Source organism: Castor canadensis, chromosome 6 (genome assembly GCF_047511655.1).
Source record: "Castor canadensis chromosome 6, mCasCan1.hap1v2, whole genome shotgun sequence".
Lineage (NCBI taxonomy): Eukaryota > Metazoa > Chordata > Mammalia > Rodentia > Castoridae > Castor > Castor canadensis.
The window spans coordinates 42,183,121-42,207,227 of NC_133391.1; the positions used below are offsets into that span (position 1 = coordinate 42,183,121).

The window sequence follows — 24,107 nt, forward strand, 5'->3', positions numbered from 1 at the left end:
CCAACTGAGGATCGAAACTATTTGGGAGAACTGGGTACAATGGCACATGCCTGTAGTCCCAGCTTCTTGGGAGGCTGAGGCAGGAGGATCTCTTGAGCCTATGAGTTCAACAACAGCTTAGGCCGCATAGTCGGACCCCATCTTAACCTGGGAGGAAGGGAAGGGAAGAAATATTTGGGGGAAAGACGACTGTCATTTGTTCTAAGTATGTGAAGACTTTTCCCCTTCTCATTATTCCCTAAACAATGTAGTATAATAACTGTTTGCTTTGTAGTATGTATCATGGTAATCTAGATCTGAGTCAGAGCACACAGAAGGATTTGCATAGGTTCCATGCAAATACCATGCCATTTTGTATGAGGACCTGGACAACTGCAGATTTGGTATCTGCAAAGAGTCCTGCGACCGATCCCCATGGATATGTGGGATAACTACCGTTAGCAGTAGGCATTGTTGGCATTATTTTATTTTATTGTGTTAGGAACACATGGAATGGCCATGTTAGCACCAGTGACTATAGGCCCCTCGACATGAGTTGGAAGGTGAGGGAGAGAGGGGAGGAGAAGGAAGGAAGGAGATGGGTTGCATCTGTTAGGCCTGGTACATACTAGGTAAGTGCTCCCTTGAGTCACACCCCCAACCCTTCTGGGTTTATTTATTTATTTGTTTATTTATTTAATTATTTTTTAAATTTTGTTTTTGATATAGAGTGCCACTAACTTTGTCTGGGACTTGAGCTCCTCCTGCCTCTGCCTCCTGAGTAACTCTTAAATTGGCATTTCCTTGGAGGTCGAGAAGGTGTTAACAAAAGATCAGCTCTTTCACAAATGTTGATAAGGAGCTAAGAGAGCAGAGATCAGGAAACAGGTTGTAGAGAGCAAGGAATGGGAAAGTAGTGGCAAGTAAGTGCCAGTCTCTCAGCATCCTGGACAGGAGGAGAACCAAGTTTCTGAGCCTTAGCTATGTTGTTTGTCACAGACCCCTGAGGGCTGGGGCAGAGGTCTTAGTCTGACAGCAGACCTGCTAATTTGTAGTCTGACTCTTGCTTATAGGGTAAAAGACTAGGAGCACTGTTGAGCCCACATTAACTGGAAGGCAGGCCATGCACTCCACATTTCTCTTGCTGCTTTCTGGCTCAGAAGCAAGTTAGTTCTGAGTGAAATGATCATTGTGCTGTGAGCTGTCTGAGCTGAGAGTCATTAAACAAAACAGGGTACAGAGGTTGATACTTCCCAAGGAGGGAATACCAAGTTGCTGACTTCCTTTCCTCTAGTCTGTTGGGGAGGAACAATAGAAAAAGGGAAAAAAAAGGTGCTAAGGGGCCTGAAGGACTGTTAAGGGGCCTTTGCTCAGACTCAAGACTATGTGCTAACCTTGGAGTGGATGCTAGGATGCTAGTTCACCTATAAAGTCTGGGTGCCATTTTGTTTGGTCTTTGTGATTTCCTAATTAAGGGAGTGAACCATGACCATACTCATTTTATAAATGAGAAAACTGAGGCTGGACATTTTGTGGTTAAAGCTCATACAACCAGTTAGTGTCAGAGATTTGAGATTTTCTGAGTCCTGTACTCTTTCTTTTCTACTGCATCATATTTGCTAAGGTGGAAAAAGAAGATGGGGGAGGACAGGGAGGGAGGGAGGAAGGGAGTTTAGGAAAAGGCACATAAGTGTCATTCTATACAGTTCTTCTCCCCTCCCTGTTTTCTTTTTTGGAGATAGGCTGGCCTATCTGTGTAGCCAAGGCTGGCCTCAAACTCTAGACCCCCTTGCCTCAACCACTTGGGTGCTGGGATTATAGGTGTGTACCACCATGCCTGGCGCCTTATTCATTTTTTTTCTACCAAGGGGAATATTAAATATAAAAATGGTCATATTTAATAATACCAGTTTTTCAGAACTAGAGTCTGTTGTGGAGGATGAGGAAGGGTCTGAATGGTGGGACTTTGGGCCCCTCACTCCTCCTGTAATCAGACTGAAACAAAGATCTTTGGGGGCATATCCTATGAATTTGTTTACTCTTTTTGTTTTTTCCCTTTGGCAGTACTAGAGTTTGAACTCACGGTTTGTGCTTGTTAGGTGGGCACTTTACCACTTGAGTTGTGCCTCTAGTTCTTTTGTTTTCTTAAGAAAGCCCTCTGCTAAAAAAATTTTATCAGTCTGCTTTATTTTCTCCATTATAAAGTAATGAGGTAAGAGAAATCATTGTTTGGGACCAGTGTTGCTAACAGACAACTAAAATCACAAAGGTATTGGCTAACATTCTTCAACTTACTCATACCAGGTCTGGGAAGGGCGATGGCGAGTGATCCCTCATGATGTGCTGCCAGACTGGCTGAAGGACAATGACTTCCTTTTACACGGACACCGGCCTCCTATGCCTTCTTTCCGGGCCTGTTTTAAGAGCATTTTCAGAATACACACAGAGACAGGCAACATCTGGACTCATCTGTTAGGTAGGTAATATTGGTGGTATAATGAGTTCATCTTCTTTTCATGAGTTTAAGGGGAAGGACAGAACTTGAAAAATGCATTTACCTTTGTTTTTTTTCCCTCTCCTGTACATCGAACAATGAATTTATTCACTGGTTTGCTGTTTGTTTATCCTAGTTTGCACTGTGATTTTATTACAACTTAGTCATTTTCTCTCCTAGATTTAAAAAAAATCATATTATTGTTGTACCAGGGGTACATTGTGGCATTTACAAAAGTTCTTAAAATATATCATAGTTGAATTCACTCCATCATTCTCCTTAATCCCCTTTCCCCCATTCCTGGAATACTTTCAACATGTCTCATTTTTCCATTTTCATACGTGAGTACATAATATTTACATCACACTCACCCTCCTGCACCATTTCCTTATATCCTCTTCCCTCCCATTGGTACCAACCCCCAGACAGGACGTGTTTTACAACTTCCTGTTTTTTTTTTTTTTTTTAAAAGACAGTTTTGTTTGTTTAAGATAGCTATACATGGAGTTTTACTGTGATATATCCATGTATATATGTATTATAACCCAAACTGGTTCATCCCCTCTCTTTTTCTCCTTCTGCCTTATTTTTTTCCCTTTATTGTTATGATGGGTTGAGGGTATACTGTGGCATTTACACAGGTTCTTACAGTGTATCAGATATATATGAATTCACCTCCTTAACCATTTCCCCCGCCCAAAAAAAAAAGAATGTATAGTATTCCATCTGGACCTCTTTTTATTTTTATTTTTTATTTGTTTATGGCTGCATTGGGGTTTGAACACAGGGCCTCACACTTGCTAGGCAGGTGCTCTACCACTTGAGCCACTCCACCAACCCCTTTCTTAGTTGCCTTCTTATGATGATTTCATCAGATTTAAAGATTCTGTATTCATTCTTGTATAGAAAGTATATCATCCTTATTCATCTTCTTAACTTTCTTCTTTTACCCTCCCTCTCCCATTGGAGACCTCTCCTTAGCATGACCTGTTTTCTTAGTATTGCTTGCTTATATTTGTATTGGGCCTATATTCCACATATGAGAGAAAACATGCAGCCTTTGGCCTTCTGAGCCTGGCCTAACTTCACTTAAGATGATGTTCTCCAGTTCCATCCATTTTCCTGCAAATGACAAAATTGCATTCTACTTTATGGCCGAATAAAATTCCATTGTATAGAAATACCACATTTCTTAATTCATTCATCAGTGTGGGGAATCTTGGGTGTTTCTATAGCTTAGCTATTGTGAATAATGCTGCAATAAAAATGGGTGTGCAGGTGCTTTTGTTACAACCTGGCTTGCAGTTCTTCAAGTATATCCCTAGGAATGGTATTGCTGGAATGTATGGCAGTTCTATTTTTAGTATTTTGAGGAGCCTCCATACTGTTTTCCATAGTGGTTGTACTAATTTACATTTCCACCAGCAGTATGTAAGGAAGGATTCCTTTTTTCCCTACATTCTTGCCAACATTTGTTGTTATCTGTGTTTTTAATGATAGCCATTCTAACAGGAATGAGATAGACAGTTTCTCACTTTGTAGCCCAGGCTGGCCTCAAACTTGCGATCCTCCTGCCTCAGTCTTCTGAATTCTGGAATTACAGGTGTGCGCTGCCATGCCTGGCTTCTCTCCTAGGTCTTTGGACAGTGTCCTCAAACCAGGCAAGGAAAAGTTGCTATGCAAAATCTGTATAAAATTTTAGTAAGCAGTGAGAGGAAGTATTTTAGAAGTAAGCTAATTTTTCAAAGTCATTACTTAGAATATTCACCTTTAAATTTCAGTTTGGCTTAAAATAGAGTATGAAGCATAGTCTTTCCCCATCATGATTGTATATTAAATAAAGAACACAATGTGGGGAAAGATAGTGTTTTTAACAAAAGGTACTGGGGTAACTGAGTAGCCATATGTAAAAGAATGAAGTAGAGCCAAGTGTGGCAGCACACATCTATAATCCTAGCCCTGTGAATGTTGAGGCAGAAGGATCAAGAATTCAAGGCCAGCTCTGGCTACATAGTGAGACCCTGTCTGAAAATGAAAACAAACGAAAGAATGAAGTTGGACCCAGCACAGGCAAGCAAAGAAAATAGATAAATTGAACTTCACCAAAATTAAAAACTTGTGTATGTCGTAGAATAGTATCAAGAAAGTAAAAGTGAGAGAGAATATTTGCAAATCATTTAGCTGGTCTACTAGAGAACTCTTACAACTCCATAATAAAAACAGCCCAGTTTGTCTTTTTATTGGCAAAGCTTCTGTGTAGACATTTCTCCAGAGAAAATATGCAAATGATCAGTAGTCACATGAAAAGATGTTTGTTATCATCAGTCATTTAAGGAAATATAAATCAAATGTATTGAGATTCTACTTCACTGCTGCTAGGATAGCTATAATCAAGAAAATGGAAAAAAGTCTTGTCGGGGATGTGGGGAAATTGGACCTCTGGTTCATGGCCAGTAAGAATGTAAAATGGGTCAGCATCTGTGGAAAACCGTGTGGCAGTCAAACAGTTATCAGCAATCCCACTCCTGGGTATAAATCCAAGATAATTGAAATCATATTCACATAGGAACATGTACACGAATGTTTACTGAAACATTACTTGTGATAGTTAAAAAGTGGAAACAAGCAACTGATGAATGGATAAACCAAATGTAGTACATCCATATAGTAGAATTTTATTTGGCCACAAGAGGGCTAACTACTGATGTATGTTACAACATGGGCAAGCCCTGAAAACATTTGCTAAGTGAAAGAAAACAAAGGCTCCATGAACTGTGTGATTCCAGGTACATGAAATGTCCAGAACAGGTGGTCCTTAGAGACGGAAAGTAGATTTGAGGTGTCTGTGCTGGAGGGAGTAGAGAATGGGAGCTGACAATAGCTCTAATACAGAGTTTCCAGCCTTATTCCACTTGACTTGTATTTCTTATCACACATTTGATTTCTGCCATGCCTCCAGGCTCCTGCGTGCTATGTATAGTGAGAGTAGTCAGGATGCCAAGCACACCCACTGCACCCAGCCATTGGTTGAGATGGAGGCTCAGTAAGTTTTTGTGCAGGCTGACCTTCCCGATTTCTGTCTTGCAAGTAGCTAGGATTACAGGCTTGAGCCACCACACCTGGCAGGGGTAATTTTTAATTAAAAATCCTTAAACAGAGTCACTTAACAGATGCTTAACTACCCAGTGTCTGCCTTCCTGTGTTAAGTAGCCCTTCCCTGGCAATAAGAACATGGTATCTTAGTGTGGAGAAGACCAATTTAAGAACTGGGCCACTCTCCTGACCCTTATCTTGAATCTACTTGGCCAGAGCTGACAAGGACCAGAGAACTAGTATGGCACTCCTTGACAGCCTGAGGGTCAGGGCAAGCTGCATTTCCTGGGCTTTGAAGGCCTTGGAATTCATAGCAAAAATAAAAGCAAAAGCAAAATGGACCTTTAAAAGCTGGGCTGCAACATATGTGCCAGAATTTGTAAGTGAAACTTCATGCTAGGTCCAACAAGTGACTGCACCGTCTGGTTTTTTTTGGATTGTGCCCCTGGATGAGTAAGTTACTATATCCTGTATATTCAATGTGAAGCTGAAGTATATATAATAAGCCTCAGTTACTGGGAGAAATTTTTCTCATGAAACTGATTCAGGTACCATTGGTACTGAGGAAGATTGAGAACAGAGTCAGCACCTAATGCTGTCTGTTCAGAGAGTGATGCTTACCTGTCTCCTGCACTCTCTTCCTAGGTTGTGTGTTCTTTCTGTGCCTCGGGATCTTTTATATGTTTCGCCCAAATATCTCCTTTGTGGCCCCTCTGCAAGAGAAGGTGGTGTTTGGATTGTTCTTCTTGGGAGCCATTCTCTGCCTTTCATTCTCATGGCTTTTCCACACAGTGTACTGCCACTCAGAAGGAGTCTCCCGGCTCTTCTCTAAGTAAGTGTCTACAGTCCTTGTCAACATCCAGGAGTTCCAGTTAGTGGGCGGAAAATTCTTTCTTTCTTTCCTGCCTCCCTTCCTCTCTTCTCTCTCTCCCACTCTCCTCTCCCTCCCCCCCCTTTCCTCCTCTCTCATCTTCCTTTCTTTTGCAGTACTGGGTTTGAACTCAGGGCAACACACTAGCTAAGCAAGTGCTGTGCCACATGAGCTAGTCCTCCAGGCCTTTTGCTTTTTTAGTTTATTATCCTGGTCTCATGCTAACTTTGTCTGGCCTGGCATCCAACCATGATCCAGTTTCCACCTCATGAGTAGCTGGAATTACAGGCAGGTATGACCACACCCGGCCAAGAATTCTTGAAGCCATCTCATGGGAGCTTTTTTCCCCTCATTTAAAGCATGCGACCCAGTTTGCCTCTTGCCTGTTATTGAAGGCTCATGCTGTGGGGTTAATCAGAACCTGTGTTGACATTAAATGGAGTTTTCTGTTTTATCCTAGACTGGATTACTCTGGCATTGCCCTTCTGATTATGGGGAGTTTTGTCCCTTGGCTTTATTATTCTTTCTACTGTAATCCACAACCGTGCTTCATCTACTTGATCGTCATCTGTGTGCTGGGCATTGCAGCCATCATCGTCTCCCAGTGGGACATGTTTGCCACCCCTCAGTATCGGGGAGTCAGAGCAGGTGAGTACATGTAGAGAGGCTTCATCCTAGACACGCATTTATTCATCACTGTTTACTGAAGGTCTATATCTGGCAAGCATTGTGCTGTGTATTTGCAGTGGTTAAGTGACAGTTTCTGTTATTGAGGGACTTTTGACCCAGTGTTGTGCTGGTCCTAAAGGGAGGGTCTGGGGTGTTGGTGAGTTGATGCAGTCATGCGTTTTCAGCCATGTTGTTGACTTGGCGGTATACTCTCTGTGAGCCACCCTCACAAAATAATGACTTCTCTTATTCTTTCATCTTAGTGCAGTGGGATTACACTAGGAAACTGCTCTACCACTTGCGCTTCCTCCCACTGCTGTTTTGTTTTGCTTATTTTTGAGATAGAGTCTCACTAATTTGCCTAGGCTGACCTCTAATTCAGACTCATCCTGCCTAGGCAGTCATCTGAGTAACTTAGATTACAGGCTTGTACCACCATGCTTGCCTCAGTGTACTTACTGTAGTGACTAATTCTCATGTTTGTCATTTTTTGTTTTGTTTTACATTTTTTTAAAAGTATTTTGTAAGCAGTTTTAAATAGGACCTCACAGTACTGATTGTGTGCTGTTAAAGTAGGTACCATACATCTCTTCTGATATAGGGATATTATGTAGGGTGATCTTGTTGAACTGAAGATCATATGGAAAGCCAAAGTCCCTCAGCACCTTGGCTAACCTTGCTGGAATATGGAATTAGTAGAGATGTTTTTTGTTTCCCACTGAACTGGGTCTCCTTGTATCTGGGACTGTGTCTTCTGGGTTCTATCCTCAGTGTAAAACTTGCTGTCTCCTGAGACTGAGTAAGCAGAATCATAAGGAGTATTGTTTTTTAGGCCATGGTTCATCTGCACTTAGTTAGAATGCCAGAAGTAGAATTAACCACATTACTGACCATGGTTATGATGCTGCTGCTCTTTTTAAAATGTTCCTGTGAGCACACAATATGGCCAGGGCTGGCTTTCATTAGCCCTTTAGTTGTGTGGTGTTAAGCCCACTTGAGCATATGGTGTAAGAACGTCTTTGCTCAGTGGAGCTGAGTGCTCTGCTATTTATGTATATCAGAAGAGCCAAGTTCTGTGCCTTTGACTTACAGATGGAAGGCGCTGTTCATCCTGCCCGTCTTGCTTGCATGTGTTGTTGCATACCAGCAGCTTATTTGGTAACACCCAGAGCAGGTTGCAGGCTCATTGCCTGTTGTGGAAGCTTACCAACTGATACCCTGTGTGGGAGGGGCCACTCTCAACTTGTGCCTGTCAAAATGTAAGACGTACTCACTTAGTCACTGGCAGAGGCAAGTGTTGACCCATGGGTTTCAGAGTGGTTTTAGATAAGTGGAACTCACAATGATTTTTTTGATCATGGTGTTTTCTCTTACAACTCAGAGAGAGAGAGAGAGAGAGAGAGAGAGAGAGAGATTAGAGAGAGAGAGAGAATACCCATGTATATATAAATTATAAAACGTTTACAGAATATTCTTTTTTTCCTTTCACTTGTAACATAGTCTGATATTTTAAATTTTATTCTAGTTTGTTTACAAAATGCTAATTAAAAGCCACTTAGTTGACCTTAGAACTTAAGAACCTATCCAGAAATTTGAAAAGTACTACATAGTAGTAGGCTGTGTTGAGTGATTGAGCAGACTTTTTTTTGGCAGTGCTGGGGATTGAACCCAGGGCTCTGACCTTCTAAAGCACCTGCTGTGCTGCTGAACCACACCCCAGCCCCATTCTGACAGATTTTTGTACTTGATTGCTATCTGGGACATGGGAGGCTTACTCAAGGGCCTAGGTTAAGCCATTTGTTCAGGTTGTTTTGTTTGAGATAGTCTTGCTACGTAGCTTAGACTGGCTTCAAATACACAATCTCCTGCCTGAGCCTCCCAAGTGCTGGGATTACAGGGGTGCTCTTCCATACCCCAGGTTTGTTCAGAGCACTTTAAATACCCATGCTCAGATCATACATTTAGATTACTATTGAAATTATTTTGGCTTTATGGTATTGTTTATCTCTCCAGGCTATCTGATCATTCATTGCCTGCCCATCCCACAATGTCTGTGGCTTGAAAGGGTAGATAAACTATGTAAGATTGGTCTGTACTGCAGTCTGTGTCTGTGAAAGGGCAGCATCTAAGGAAGCTTAAACAAACTTCTGGATTGTCCTCTCCTAAAGTGCATAAGCAACATAACTAACCCTTGGGATCTGCTCACTTATGAAGTAAGCCTCACATAGCAGGAGGCTCCTTCCCTTTGTAAATAGATCTTTAGAACATAGCTGTGTTGTCTTGTGATAGTTCCAGAGTCTGAAGAGCAACTTTTTTCCTTTAAAACAAGAGTCCAGTGTTGCATACTGCTTTGGAATTTCAAATTTACCAAGTAAATAGTGCTGTGCTGTTCTTCCTTCTTGTTTTTCTCACGTGTTTTCACAGTATTCTGTTCTCATGGTTCCTAGGAGTGTTTCTGGGCTTAGGCCTGAGTGGAATCATCCCCACCCTGCACTATGTCATAGCGGAGGGCTTCCTGAAGGCTGCCACCATAGGGCAGATTGGCTGGCTAATGCTCATGGCCAGCCTTTACATCACAGGAGCTGCCCTCTACGCCGCCCGCATCCCGGAGCGCTTCTTTCCTGGCAAATGTGACATCTGGGTAAGAGTGATCAGAGGTGATGAAGTGTGTGCCTATCTGCTGGTGTGGTGTTACCAGACTGGGGAGTGGTGGAAACAAAAAAGTTTCAGACTTAAAGGTTGAGAGACTTGTATTCTAGCCCTGTATCCTTCCTTTCCTTCCTTAGCTGTGTTTCTTTGGACAGTGAGCACGGTAATAATTCACACTTATTGAGCACTTGGTGCCCAGCACAGCACTGGGTGCTGTACATGGACTGCCTCATTTAACATGTTTACCTTATAAGGCATTTTCATTTTACACATGAGGAAACAAAGGGTTGTCCAAGGCACAAGGCTATTAAGTGGTAGGATTAGAGTTGGAATCAAACTAACTTAAAACTCCTGCTTATTACCCTATAATGGAGACTCATTTAGCCATTTTTTGTCTCTTGTTTCCTCATTTTTGAAAGGAGGTGATGGACCAGATTTTTGCCAAAGACCTTTTGTAAACCAGATTTCTGCTAAAGTCCTTTTCAATAGCAAAACCCAGTGATTTGTAATGGTTAGAGGAGGAGGGAGAGGTAACTAGACTTTGTTTAGTAGGAAAGAAAAGGGGAAAAAGAAAATATGAAGGTCTGGTACACATAGAGGATTTATAACTGAAGAGGGCCTGAATCATTTCAACATACAAGATGGGAGTGTTGTTTAACATGCAATCTGACCTGTGGAATCCTGTTTCTCATTGCTGATAACTGTGGACTAAGCTGATCATTTAATTTCTGTAAAGTTCAGGTTAGCTATCTGTAAAGTGAACAATCTTAAACTCAGTCTTTGGAGCTTCAAATTAGCTAATTTATCTTTGTGAAATTGCCTCATATTTTGACACGGATATGGAGAAAATTTTTACCCCCTCCCCCTTTTTAGAAAATCCCCTTTTGTTTCATAAAAACCATCCCTTAGGATGTAACTTTTAGTTTCTTTTTGTTTACACTTCTAAGATCAGTATCTTTTCCTTGATAAATACTGCTTTGCCACTGTGCTTTTTCATTTTGAGAATGTAATGAGAGAGTAGTGAAATTTTTGAAGTGATATTTGGTACCCTGAGCAACTGATTACCCTTCTTGAGATGTGATAAAGCATGAAACAGAACAGGTAAAGCAGAAGTAATGTCACCTGCTTCTGACTGTGTTCGCCTAGTCTTTTTGTACAGTATGTTGTTCATGTAATTCCAGAATCTTAATGCTGAAGGGAACTCCAGGGACCATGTACTGTGACCTTCCACTCAGTCCTGGAAACCCCTTTAGTTTTTCTAACAGAGAGTAATATTTAAATGACCACAGCTCTAGCATTCTATGTCAAGACAGAAAAGTGTGCTTTAGTAACCATGGCCCACTGCTAGGTGTCTCCTTGGGAACTTTGTGGTCTAATGGCATGAGTGTCTGTATGTCATTTGCCCTGTATGTTCACTGGGTATTCCAGTGTTAAACTTGCAGATTTTCACATCTAGAGCTTAGCAGCAATATTCAGATTTCTATGTGGACAGCTGGCTTTCAACTCAGCAGAATGTGATATGCCTAATGGCATTCCAGGATCCGCGGATCCTGGAATTTGAGCTTTGTCACACGCATTCCTGGCCCTCTGTCAGCATGAGCCAGAATGCAGTGGTCCTAGGAGTCTTCAGCAGACTTAGTAACGATGGGTTTCTCCCCCCTCCTCTTTCTCCCTTCAGTTTCACTCTCATCAGCTGTTCCACATCTTTGTGGTTGCTGGAGCTTTTGTCCACTTCCACGGCGTCTCAAACCTGCAGGAGTTCCGTTTCATGATTGGTGGGGGCTGCACTGAAGAGGATGCACTGTGACACTACCAGTAGCCAGGGACTATGACCCTGAACCTGGGCCTGCAGCACCTGCAAGCCTCCCTGTTGGTCTCGATGCTAGTACCAGAGGAGCCCCAAAACTTTGACAGCCTCATGGGCCTTGCGACAGCCCAGGAGCTCCATGTGGTACACGACTGAGAAGAGGAAAACAAAAATAAATCATACCTCAAAGGCTGGATTGCATCAATTGGAGAAAAGGAGAAACGGCCTGTTCCTTGACCTGCTCTTGGAATCGCCAACTGTGGGCTCCGCAAGACCCCTGGCAAACTGGCTTCTGATTTATGTCATATTTATTGTAGAAGATGGGGAAACAGTTCAGCTGGTGGCTCTTTCTTCCTTTCTCTCTTAAAACAATACAAACCAATTTAGGTGAACGTTTATATCCAGTTAAGGGGTGGGAATATGTGATTTTAGATGCTCTTTTGGGAGAACAAAAAAATTAATGTAAATAAGATTTCTAACTTACTGTTTAAATAAAAATTTATATAAATGTTTAAAACACAGGGATAGGGCGGGAGGGAGAATTTTTGTATAGAATGAAACATGCAAGTACCACACACTGTTTCAATTTTGCACAAAGTGACCGAAGGAGAATGAGGTGGTAGCCCCAGAATACATGATGTCTTGGTGCACCAAGGTGCCTTCTACAGGCCAATGTACTTGGACTCTAGTGGGGCAGAGATTATAGCCCCAGCCCAGTGGCCACATGGCCGCTCTCAGGCCTGAGAACCTTTGGGCGTCCTGCGGTAGAGGTAGAGTAAAGGAAAGGGAAGTTGTGGTAGGTGCTTCATTGTTGGGAGCAGCAGAATGGCTGATAGGAGGTGTTAGGCAAAGGCTTTGGTTAAGGTGTGTCATTTGAGGGACTGTCTTATAGGCCAAGAGTGACCCTTTCTAAGGAGTAGAGTCACTAGTCCTGCCATTGATGCTGATAAAGGGTGGTGGAGATAGTGGAGGACCTTTGGGAGCATTAGCATAGGGGCCCATCTGACTACTTCCTGGTATCCAGTTCACCTTTGTGGGCAGAGAAGAACAGTTTTCCATATCCTTACTGTGGAGCTCTGGCCACCTGTTAAGTTTTCCTGTGTTAAAAATCACTGCCCTAACTACCGTTCTTCCTCCTGGAAATAAACATTGCCTTCTCTAAGAGCCTAATAGCTCCTGGCATGGAGCTGGCCACATAGGAGATTCTGAATTGGGTAGTAGGTTCCTCCTGAGGTCACTTGGGTCCAGACCCTGCCTTTGGGCTAGGGATGATGATTTCACCTCTGTGTACTGTCTTGGTAAGCCCTGTGTGACAGGTACCTCAGCTCCCTTGAACAAGAAAGCCAGCAGAACTCTCCAGAAGCCACCATGGGGTTGTCAGTACTTATCAAACCCAGCTTTTCAGGGGTAGCATGGTGCAGAGTTTAAAAGGAAATGGTGTGATGGACAGGAAGTCTGGAAGAACCTTTAAGTCCACATGTTTTCATTCCTAATACAAATGAAAAGTAATTTCTCTTGTGCCAGGGCCATCTTGGTATGGCGTCAGGGAGAGTGGTGGCAGTGGGATCTGGCTCATAGGTGAGCCATTAAAATAGCACTGGAGCCTTGGATTACTGTCACCCAAGACTTGAGCCAGTTGTGTTCCATCCTGGGGATGGTGAGGCCCTAGGCAGGGGACTGGCATCTTCAAAGGGATGTGTGGGAATTTGGGAAGGGGTTCCTATTTATTCTGTAGCATTTCTGTGGTTATTTTTCTCCATCCTTTCCCTTCTGAATCTCCACTCACAGCTGGGATCCAGGAAGAAAGAATCTAATTTAGAACTTGGGAAGAACTTAGGAGTATTTTTGGTTCTTGGATAAGGCCTCTGCCCAAGGTGGACCGAACAAAAGACTCCGTGGGTGAAGTGATGCAGTGCCTGACAGAATGAGCAGTATTACCCCTTGAGAAAAAAGCCTGGCAGGACAGTGGTCATCTGGAAGGACGTTCACTTAGTTTCGTGGGAGCAATAGCACATATCAGAAGACAGACTTGTTCTTTGGTCATGTTTTTGGGATGCAGGGTGTGAGATGCAGCCCTGTAACAACACCCACAGAAGTAGCAGTCTTTGGGCCCAGGCACCCCACACCCCAAAGCAGGAAGAATCTTGTTAAACATAGCACAAACCTTGGGGAAAATGAAACCAACACCACCAATGTGTAAATCCAGTAAATTCCCTCTTCTGGGTGTGTGTGTGGGCCCATGTGCCCATGTGTGTCTATGCGCAGCTCACTACCAACAGCCTCCATGTGCACTCGACCTTGCAGTGCCGCTGAGAACTCACCAGGGTGGCGCCTGAATGCCTTACTCTCAGCAGTCTGAGGCTTGCTTGCTCTGCGCACGTTTTCAATTTTTGTTTTGGTTCCTAAGCTGGTTAGGACCTCTATAGCTTCATTCATTCTCCGTTAAATAGTGGCCTTTTTCAGTATTCTCCCCTGTTCCCTTTATAAATTGCTAAAGCCACAAAGCACATTTTGGGGTATCATAGAAGGTTGGGGTTCCAGGAAAGCATCTGTGTGATGGTTCCATTTATCATGGGATTTCCCTACTTGCTGTATTCTCAATTTCTCTAATAAAAAGAACCAAATGGAAGGTGAACTTTGTTGTGTTGTCACTGCCTTTTCAGCTATCATCCTAGAAGACCTAACTTGGACCCTGAAGTTTAAGGACTGCACTTGATTTTCCCAGCTTTTTGATTTTCATCATATCTTGGACCAGGTTTGGAATGGAAAGGAGATCTAACTCTAAGAGATAGTTCTTAATTTATTATTGTGTTTATAAAAATACTGTCTAGGGACTAGGGTATGTGGCTCCATGGTAGAGCTCCTGCCTGACCTGTGTGAGGTCCTGGGTTCCATCCCCAGCCTTGCAAAATCCGAATGTAGTAACTTTAAGCCAAGAGCTATGTTAAAACTATCCCTTTCTCCTGCACTCCTAATAGTAACCCTGCCCCACTAGTCAGGATTGCTTACTGTCACCAGTGAGAAAACCCAAACCTGGAGTTTGTATCTGCCTGCCAGTGATCTGCTGGAGAAGAGCATGGAGAAAATTGCTTCTCAGTACTTGAAGTCTCTTGTTCATGATTAGATGGCCTCATGTACATTGATTCAGAAAGTTTGGGGTTTGTCAGCCTGGTCTCTTCAGTGTAAGTTAAGGAGAGCAAATGCTAGCCTTTTTACCTGGGGCAAATGTAGTTTTTGCAGGTGGTTTCCAGCCCTTGCTTATGTCTGTTCTGAATTCTCTCTCCTTTTCTCTTTTGCACAGTTTGGGTAGCCCAGGCTTGAACTTGAGATCCTCCTGAGTGCTGGAATTATTGGCATGCACCACCATGCTTGATCTGAATTGATATTTTATTTATTTATTTATTTATTTATTTATTTTACAGGTAGTAGAACCGAATCATTTTTCTTTTTATTATTTTTATTTTTTTAAAAATTTTATTCATATGTGCATACAAGGCTTGGGTCATTTTTTCCCCTTGCCCCCACCCCCTCCCTTACCACCCACTCCGCCCCTTCCCTCTCCCCCTCACCCCCTCAATACCCAGCAGAATGAATTGATATTTTAAATACAAATGTAACTTCAGTGTTTCCCTGTGCATTGTTAAGGTGTAGGACACTGGGCTATATTCAGGACTTGATGAAAACTAAGCTGAAGCCCACTTGGTTATTCCTAGTCTCTCGCTGACAGCAGTAAGATATTGCTTCTCAGGTGATGTCCCACGGGTATTATAAAAGAAACAGATGAGAACAGATTTGAATTTTGACTTTATAGAGAGGTAGGGCTCTGGGGGCCCTGGACAATGTTGCTTTAAAATCTCAACATGGGAGCTGGCAGAGCGGCTCAAGTGGTAGATAGAGTGCCTGCCTAGCAAGGGTGAGGCCCTGAGTTCATCCCCCAGTGCCACAAAAAAAAATAAAAGATCTTTGAACATGGTTTTCTAAATGGTTCAGTTGTAGGATACTGCGTTTTCTTTTCTCACTGGGCACAAATTGCCTGCTTAACACCGCCCCCCACAACCGTGTCCTATCTGTCGTACTCATTGTTCCTGCCTTCAGCTGTTTGACTTGCTGAAACAAGGCAGCCTGGCTCACCCTCCTAGCTGCTGCTTGCAGTGGCATGAACTGGGGAGTACGGAAGCTGCAGAGCAGGGGATTGGGTTGCACCTCACCTCACGCACCTCTTCTCACTGCCATCCTTTGCCATGCTAGCCTAGCCCTGCCATTCGTCCTGTGATAAGACCAAGAAATTATTTACTCCCCTGGTCCCCATGTTCTCACCTGTCAAAAATAAAAGTGTTAGAGGGCTGGGAGTGTAGAGTGCCCACTCTGTGAGGGGCCCTGGCTTAGATCTTTAACACTGCAAAATAAAAGGACTAGTATTATGTCCAGTTCGTCCTCCACTGAGAAGCTGCTGCTCTTACAGAGACCATTCCCATAGTGGTTGACTCACTTCTGTCAGCCTTTGCTCTAATTCCTTCCCTTTGTGGCCTTTAAGCCCCTGCTACCAACATATTTACTTTTCTGTGCTTAAGTTTTGCCTGTTCTCCCGCCCTCCTGAATGGAAATGTCATTTAGTAAGCATCATGAAGTAGGTGTTGAAACAGTTTACCTGAAAGCAATTCTGGTAGTGATTTAGTGCTAATTGATTCCCGGAGTCGAGGAGCTGATAAGAAAAGAGATGCCAAAATTCCATATCCTGTTTACTGAGTGACTTAGGTTCCAACTTTGTGCTACTGCCATCAAGGTGATGGCTCTCAGCTTGCACCAGCCTGCCACCTGCTGGCCTTTTGTGTTTTAAGACCTTCAAAGGCAAACCTTAGGAGAATATCCTGTTCTCCAGGCAGAGAAGAGCAGGTTAGCTTAGCAGAAATGGGTTTCCTTCCACTGCTTCCAGACTCCCAGTCCACCCTCAGACATTCAGGGCCTGGGGCCCTGAGGAAGCAGACACAGGCCAGCACTACCTAGCACTTCCTTGTGTCAATTATATGGCCAAGGTGGTTGATAAATTTGCCTGACAATCCTCTCCCTGGTTGGGAGAGGAAGACAAGCCCTCTGAAAGACACTATCCTAGAGAGAGGCTGCTGGTGTCTGAGACAGAGGTCGAGGGCAAACACTATGGAGGTCAGAACACTTCCTAATGCCAAAGAAAGCCAGGTGGGTGACCTTGGCCAGAGCAGGAGTCAGGAGAGGACTCCTCTATTTCTGTCATAGTCAGCCCGTCTTCTTGGCACAAAAGGAGAAGTGCTACAGGCCAAGGCAGCCCAACAAAGGGCTCCCTGCTGCTTCCTAATCCCATCCAGGCAGATGGGCATCTGTTAGTCCTGGCTTCAAAGCTGTAGTTTTTTGTCCCTACCTCTGTGAAGCAAGGTGGGCAGTTAATGTGTATTTAGTGCTGTGTGTGTGCTAGGTGGCTTCTGGCATGCTGTAGGAATTCACTGTCTTCCCAGTTCTCCTCAGTAACTTGGAGCCAGTTTACAACTCTAAGCTTAAGTTTCCTCATCTAGAAGGTGAGCAAATCATAGTATCTACTTCAGAGGGTTGCAGCAAGGAGTAAATGAGTTAATGCATGTTACTTCCAGCCTCAAGGGCTTGCTCATGGGACAGTCAAGTATTTTTTGTTGCTGTTGGATCATTGGCCAGAAAAAGCCCACCGTGGACCTCACAGGGAGTCTGGAGTCAGTGCTCAGGAGACTCCTTACCACACCCGTGTGAAGGACTGCTCATGTCCATGGGGACCTCTGCCTGGTCCTGCCACCTCCCCTGGACTCATGCTTTGTCCAGCACTGCAGTTGTAGAGCTTAGCCTACTGGCTTTTTATTAGATGCAGTTTCCTTTAAGCTAAGGCTTTGTGAAAACTTCCAGAAATTCTTCAGTAGCAGCAGTCGGAGGATATCACACCCAGCCATGTTGATGGTTCCTGAAAGAATTTAATACTTGCTTCTCTTTTCCATCTTGCCTTTTACTGTTTACTCCCTTGTTTCTCCCTCTCCCTCTCTTCCCTCCCTCCCCCACCCCCACCCTCTGCAGTAGCAGTGGTGCCCTCCTTTGGCTCCCTGTTTTAGGTGGGGCACATTCTTGCTCCAGTCTCCTGCCACTGGCCTCATTCTGCTCCTCAGTACACAATGTAAGTCCTGGGGTTCTGAACATCAGCCTGCTTCATGGGAGACAGCTGACCTTTCTTTGTCAGGGTCTGCTCTGGAGAAGAGGTGGAACTAAGGTCTGTTGTCCTAGCCCTAGTTGAGTGCATGCAGGGCTTGGAAGGAGAGAGGAAGGACAGAAGATGCCCACCGAGACTTGGGACAGCTGCTGGAGTGGCTCAAGTGGTAGAGCACCTGCCTAGCAAGTGTGAGGCCCTGAGTTCAAACCCCAATGCCGCAAAAAAAAAAAAAAAAAAAAAGTCTTGGGGTGTGGCACCAAGGGACTTTGGGAAATGCTTCTTGGACATATCTTGTTCCTTCCAGCAGTCTCCTGAAGCAGGGACCATTAGCCAGGGGTTGAATCTGGGAGGTAGCCTGGCTGTGGTGAGCTGGGCCCATGTCAACTGCTACTTTCTAGGATGTCTCTGGAAGGATCCCCTTGCCAAATGGAGATTAGATGGTCTGGGTGTCAGCACAGAAGCTGGGGCAGAAGCAGCCAGGCCCACAGTGGCAATAGGAGTAGGAGGGGCGGGGCCGAGGTGTCCGAAGCACCGCCACAGTCCTGGGCGTTCTCCTGTGAATCCAGAGACAGGTGGAAGAGTGACTTTGGCTGTGGATGCCACCATAGTGGAGGTCACCCTCCAAGCCAGACGGGTGAGGGTGGGCCCAACGAGAGAGCTTAGGGAGATAAGGAAGTTCCAGAAAGTGGAGGAAGCCCCTGCAAGACTTTAGGGGGAATGTTGAGGCTGGGCTGGGCTCCAGTGCTTTGTTTGACCTATCCTGGAATGGCTGTGGGGTCTTCCTCTCAGAATGGCTTCAGGGGGTCTGTAACCCCAAGAGCATCTCTCTGAGGTGAATTATTTGTGACAGCCATGCCCAGCAAAGACTATGTGCATAGCCGGGTGCCAGTGGCTCACACCTGTAATCCTAGCTACTCAGGAGGCAGAGATCAGGAGGATCGTGGTTTGAATAGTTCATGAGACCCTATCTTGAACATACCCAACACAAAAAAGGGCTGGCGGAGTGGCTCAAGTGGTAGAGTACCTGCCTAACAAGCATGAGGCCCTGAGTTCAAACCCCAGGACTGCCAAAAAGACTACATGTGGAAAGTCCCGTGCTCAGGGCCTGTACGTGGTGGCCTCAGCTGCCTACTAAATGCTGGCTTCCTCCTGTTTACTTGGATCATTAGCTAAGGGCAGAAGGAAAGAAGACAATGTAGAGAAATGTTTTTCTTGGTGGTACAGGCATTCTAACATGTTAGCCAGGCCCATCCCTGAAACTGAATTCACCTGGGGCCCAAACCCTAGGAAATGTGGCTCTTTTATCCACATACCCTTTAAGTGCTATGGGGGTTCTGATGTGCTTTTAACAACAGTACTTCTAAACACATACGGCAGTGCTTTCCAACACCAACTGGATGCCCTGTGAATGGATTCAGTCTTCTGGGGTTAGCATCAGATCCCACAGGCGGAAGGGCTCAGTCCCTCAGGCTGACGGACCCACCTCAGACACCACCTGAGACAGACTGGCTGTCAATCAGGGATTCCCATGAACCTCTCATCAGGCTTGTGGCTTCTTCGCATGGCTCAGAGCCTCAGAAAGGCATTGCACCTGCTACCATGAGTTCACTGTGGAGGGTGTACCACGGAACTGCCGGTGAGGTGCCCTGCTGGGCACATCGCTTTCTCAGAACACAGATTCACCCATCAGCCAGGGAGCCCTCCGAGCCCATGGATTAGGGGTCTGACGGAGGTCTTGGTAACCTGGAGGGCGCTGATCGTGCCTTGGTGGTTCTGGTGACCAGCTCCATTCTGAAACTGTGTATAGGCTCCAGCTATCAGTCACATCATTAGCACAGAAAAAGTCACTGTCATTCTAAGTGTCTTAGAAGTTCTTAATCAGGAACCAGGGACTGAGACCAAGATAACAAGATGTTCCTCTCACCCATGTCACCCAGGATGTTACAAGGGCTTCAGATGCTCTGTGCCAGGAACAGAGACAAAGACTAAGTCCTTCTCTTTCCTTCCCTTTCCCTCTTTCTTTCTTTCTCTCTTCCTTTCTTCCTTTCCCTTCCCTTCCCTTTTCCCCCTTCCCCTCCTCATCTCCTTTTCTTCCCCATCCTCCTTCCTGTCCCTCTTTTGTTTTTTGAGATGGGAGTCTTACTAAGTAACCTAGGCCAGCCTGGGACTCACTATGTAGCCATGAACTGGCCACGAACTCACGATCCTCTTGCCTCAGACTGGAGTACTGGGATTTCAGGTATGATCACTATGCCTGGCTAACTATTTCTATCACTGTATAAACCTGTATGCACATTTGTGAATGTTTGTTTCCCAGTGAGGTGCACATATTCATCAGGGTCCAGACACACTTGTGTCTGCAAGAGGGCACAGAGAATATGAGGAGCAGGCCAGCTCCCCCACCCCACACTGGCCAACCCAGTCCCATACCTCTGGATGGAAGGCATGACAGGAATCTGGTCGCCTCCGGGGCTTCTGGGAGCGCATCCTGTCACACTTGACAGAGGCATTATGTGCAGAATTCACCGTCAAGGTCAACTGCTCAGGACCCCAACTGATTCTGGAGACCCTGGAGACCAAGGTCTAGAAGCAGCTACCCTGGTGGGACCAGCTGCTTTTCAGGGCTCAGGAGGCAGCATGTGTATGTGTAGATGGGGAGGGGGGGGTCAGGGAAGGGGCTGGAGAACCAACCACCATGCTCTGGGGGAGAGTGGGAAATGGGGGCTGTCTTCAGCACCCCAAATCTGAGACTGGTGATCTCAGCCTCCCACACCCTCACCCGCACACCCTGGGCTGGGAAGGATATATTTGACTTCTGTTGCCTCCTGCAGGACAGGCGGGAAGAAGCTGCAGTCGCAGGTGGGGTCTGTCACCAGCAGGAGGAGGTTGCTGCGGGGGATCTGTTGCATCACAAACATCCTGCAGCAGAAAGGGTGGTGGGCTTCAGCACGCAGGCGGGCAGCTACAGGAGAGGGCTCTGGGGAAAGAACTGCTGGAGGCCAGTGTGGAGGCGGGGCACAGGGGAGGACAGTGTGCAGGGCCAGTCAGATGGGAACAGCCCTGGGCAGATGGCCCCATCCTATTGACTTCTTTAACCACACGTCTTCACAGCTGCCTTTCACCTTCCCTAGCAGATTGGAGAAGGTGGAGCAGGAGCTGTTATTAATCCATAGCACATGAGGCGCGGAGCAGGACCGCCACCCTTGCTTTGGGTGAGTGTGGCGGCGAAGGTGCAGCATCATGCTTGGCCACAAGGTGGCACAGTGCTCCTGCACACAGTTCCAGAGCACCACAGAGGGGGAGGGATCCTGGAAAGCCTGCTGTGTGCAAGGCTCCGGTGTTACACAACAGTGACAGTTGTCACTTACCAAGCGTTTCCTATGGGATGGGCGATGTTACATACACACACGTGCACACACACACAAACATGTATGTTTGACTTTGTTGGCACTACATGAAGTTCTTGCTCCCATTCTGCAGATGGCAGAGCTGAGGCTAGCAGAGGTTAAGTACCTTGTCCAAGGTCACACCTCAGTAGAGCCGGTTTTTAAACTCAAGTCTGTCTATGCAGGAGCCCTTGCTTACCCCGGTCTACTTTCTCCTCCCAACAAGCCTTTGACATAGATAAGGACACAAGTAACAGTACTCCCAAGAAAGCTGCTCCAACAAGCTTAAAATATCACCTAACATAACACAGTAGGTGGAGACGGAGACCTGAATCTGTCTGATACCAAAGTCTGAGACTTTATGGGGTGTATAGTTGACTTGGGTCCTGGTGCTTGAACAGCAGGTCTGGCTAAGGGAGCACCCTGGAGAATACCATACCTCCCCAGGCGGGGCCCTCTGAGGTTTGGGGTGAGCCATCAGCTGGTAGAACCTTCAGGCAGGCCTCCCTGCCTCCCTGGGCCAGGGCTCAGAGAATCTAGGGCCTTCAGCCCAGGAGCAAGCCAGCAGGGATCCTGCCCTGAGTCCCCACACCTGGGGGGGTCTCGGTAGTGCCAGGAAGGCAGGTGGGTGTGTGCTCTCCTCCAGTCCCACCTGCTGCTGACAACACCCACACTGTGACACTGCTCTGCATGGGCCCGGCCCTAGGGAAGATCTGTGGAGCTAAGCGAGCGTGGCCCTGATAACAGCCGGCTATGGCTGGCCTGTCCTAAGTGAGGGAGACAAACCTGCAGGTCACCAGCAGGCTGTGTGGCCTCAGGTTGGAGGTGACTCTCTGACATGGGACCTGGCCCCTGGTCCCCATTCCCCCTAATGAACCACCCACATCCCACACTGCCTTCACCGCATTCCTTCAGCCTCAGCCTGGGTTTCCCGCAGCCAGGAAAGGGGAAGACAGAATCTGGGAGTGGGACCGTTCCCTTCCTTTCCTTCCATGAAGACCTCTCTGTGCATGGCAAGGCCCTGACTAGATGGCTGTCCTGCCAGGAGTGGGAAGAGTACACCCCTAGGCTGGGGACAGGCTGATAGCCTTGTGTCTTACTTCTGGCAGGTCCCACACTCGATGATCCCATTGGCTTCCTGGATGGCCGTCTGGTGCACGAACACGGGGTACTCTGTGTCACAGGGGTATAGCAGGTCCTGCTTCTTGTGCTTGTGGGCTGCAGGGAACAGAAGCATGTGACTAAGGAAGGGCATCACCCAGCAGGCAGCCATCATGGCCTCCACACTTCACCACACATTGGGAGGCCCCTTGCCCTCTGGGTTGCTGCCCCACGTCAGAAAAAAAGTCCTCAGAACAGGGCAGGAGTGGGAAGAGCAGAGAACATAGTAGCAGCCGGGGTCAGGGGCTGTGGGTCTCTAGTGTGTGCAGGTCACATAACCTAACTGGGGGAAACCACTTCCTCTGTTTGGAACCCATAGTGTCATTGTAGGCCAGGGGTGAGAAGTGTCTCATCCCAAAGGCTCCTTCCGGCTTGGACGCCTCGTGTGTCTGAGAGGATCGTGCAGGGAGAAGGACTGCTTGGTGAGGGGACATTAGCTCCATCAACCCATGACCCATTTCCTTCCTTGTGGACACACCTGTGTCTACCTTCTCAGGAGCTCAAATGCTAGGCAGGTGCAGCCCTGGCCAGCCAGCACTCCTGCCCCACATCCAGCTGGGCCGAGCTTCTCCCACAGAGTGGCAGTCTAAGGCCGCCTAACCCCAGGGACAGCTCTTGCTTGGGGCTCCCTGGTGGATGGTGGGGTGATGCCCTTTAGTTCACTGTCACCCGAAGAGACGGCTGGGCTCCTTATGTTCCCTGGGGCAGGACTGTGCTTTCATGGGATGGGATCTGGGTACCCGTGCCCTTCAGGCGTGGTGCTTTAAGCCAGATGGGGGACTTGGGGTCCCCCAAGCCAGGGGTGTCTCAGGATGAAAACGATACACCCCAACTTGGGCTTATTGCTAGGATGCAGAGTGGAGGGCAGGTCCTTTGCAGCTCCCCAATGCACTATGGCCAGCTGATGCTACTTACAATGATGGAAGACAGCTTTGGCTGCCCAGGACATGAGCCCGGCACAAGGTGGACATCACATAGGAAGAGCATGGAGTCACACAAGGGCAGGGGTGATACAGGGTGGTGATGATGTCACATGGAGTGAAGGTGTCCCAAGGTGATGTGATGTCAGACACAGAGGTGAGGGGCCGGAGGGGAGGTGAAGAGAGAGGACCAGCAGGATGAGATTATGAGCAATGAACACCTCAAGTGCCCCCCTGCACCCCACCATCACCCACCCCTGGGAAAGTTTTCCAATAAACTGAGCAAACGCACCCACCCTGTGGTTCCCATACTCACCCTCAGCCCCTGGTTCACGCCAGGAGCCCCAGGCACTCCACTCCAACAGGCACCTGCAGGACATGGAACTGAATCTCTGCCACATCACCCACCTGGCTCCCGAGGGGGCTGACAACCCCAGTGAACCCCAGGACCCATCTTCATGCTAGAGAGCTCAGGTGAGCAGGGGCTCTCCCAGAGGCAGGGGGGGTTGAGAGGGGGTCCAGCACTCCAGGCTTCGCTCTCCGTCCCTGGAGCCTGGCAGGAAGTGTGGTGTGTGGAGGCCCCAGGTGCCCACCACAGGAAGTCCTCCCCCACCTCCAACCCTACTCACAGCAGGAGCTCATGCATCAGCCACCTGGCCACTGTCAGGAAGGCAGATAGAGGCTGCAGAGGAGAGAGCAGAGCCACCTTCTCAGAAGGCCCTCGGACAGGACAGGCCACTACTCAGGCTGCCTTCCTGACCTGTACCTGCCGCCTTCTGTATGTCACATGCACTTCCACAAGTTGGGTCAACTCCCATCCTGTAGGCCCAGATGCTGAGGACCCCCGACCATCCGTGTGGCATTGTGGGAGGTGAGGTTAGG

General features: G+C 46.6%; 2 protein-coding genes and 1 non-coding gene across 4 annotated transcripts in view; 2 read left to right on the forward strand and 1 right to left on the reverse strand.

The window, feature by feature from the left end:
• Adipor2 (adiponectin receptor 2) overlaps window positions 1-14,191 on the forward strand; it is a 76,800-nt gene extending 62,609 nt beyond the window's left edge. For both annotated transcript variants that reach the window (XM_074076377.1, XM_020159168.2), the window contains exons 4-8: window positions 2,284-2,455; window positions 6,212-6,398; window positions 6,898-7,085; window positions 9,554-9,747; window positions 11,434-14,191. In XM_074076377.1, coding sequence (XP_073932478.1) covers window positions 2,284-2,455; window positions 6,212-6,398; window positions 6,898-7,085; window positions 9,554-9,747; window positions 11,434-11,562 — 870 coding nt within the window. In that variant the 3' untranslated portion in view covers window positions 11,563-14,191. The remainder of the gene's footprint in view (window positions 1-2,283; window positions 2,456-6,211; window positions 6,399-6,897; window positions 7,086-9,553; window positions 9,748-11,433) is intronic.
• Window positions 14,192-17,677: 3,486 nt separating this feature from the next.
• Window positions 17,678-24,107, reverse strand: part of Cacna2d4 (calcium voltage-gated channel auxiliary subunit alpha2delta 4) — a 128,101-nt gene continuing 121,671 nt past the window's right edge. The window contains exons 32-38 of the mRNA XM_074077849.1: window positions 23,855-23,907; window positions 23,542-23,594; window positions 23,221-23,241; window positions 22,245-22,362; window positions 20,565-20,677; window positions 20,189-20,271; window positions 17,678-18,312 (exon numbers count right to left, since the gene is read on the reverse strand). Coding sequence (XP_073933950.1) covers window positions 18,208-18,312; window positions 20,189-20,271; window positions 20,565-20,677; window positions 22,245-22,362; window positions 23,221-23,241; window positions 23,542-23,594; window positions 23,855-23,907 — 546 coding nt within the window. The 3' untranslated portion in view covers window positions 17,678-18,207. The remainder of the gene's footprint in view (window positions 18,313-20,188; window positions 20,272-20,564; window positions 20,678-22,244; window positions 22,363-23,220; window positions 23,242-23,541; window positions 23,595-23,854; window positions 23,908-24,107) is intronic.
• Trnav-aac (transfer RNA valine (anticodon AAC)) lies at window positions 18,756-18,828 on the forward strand. The gene has a single exon. It is a non-coding gene; the product is annotated as a tRNA-Val (tRNA).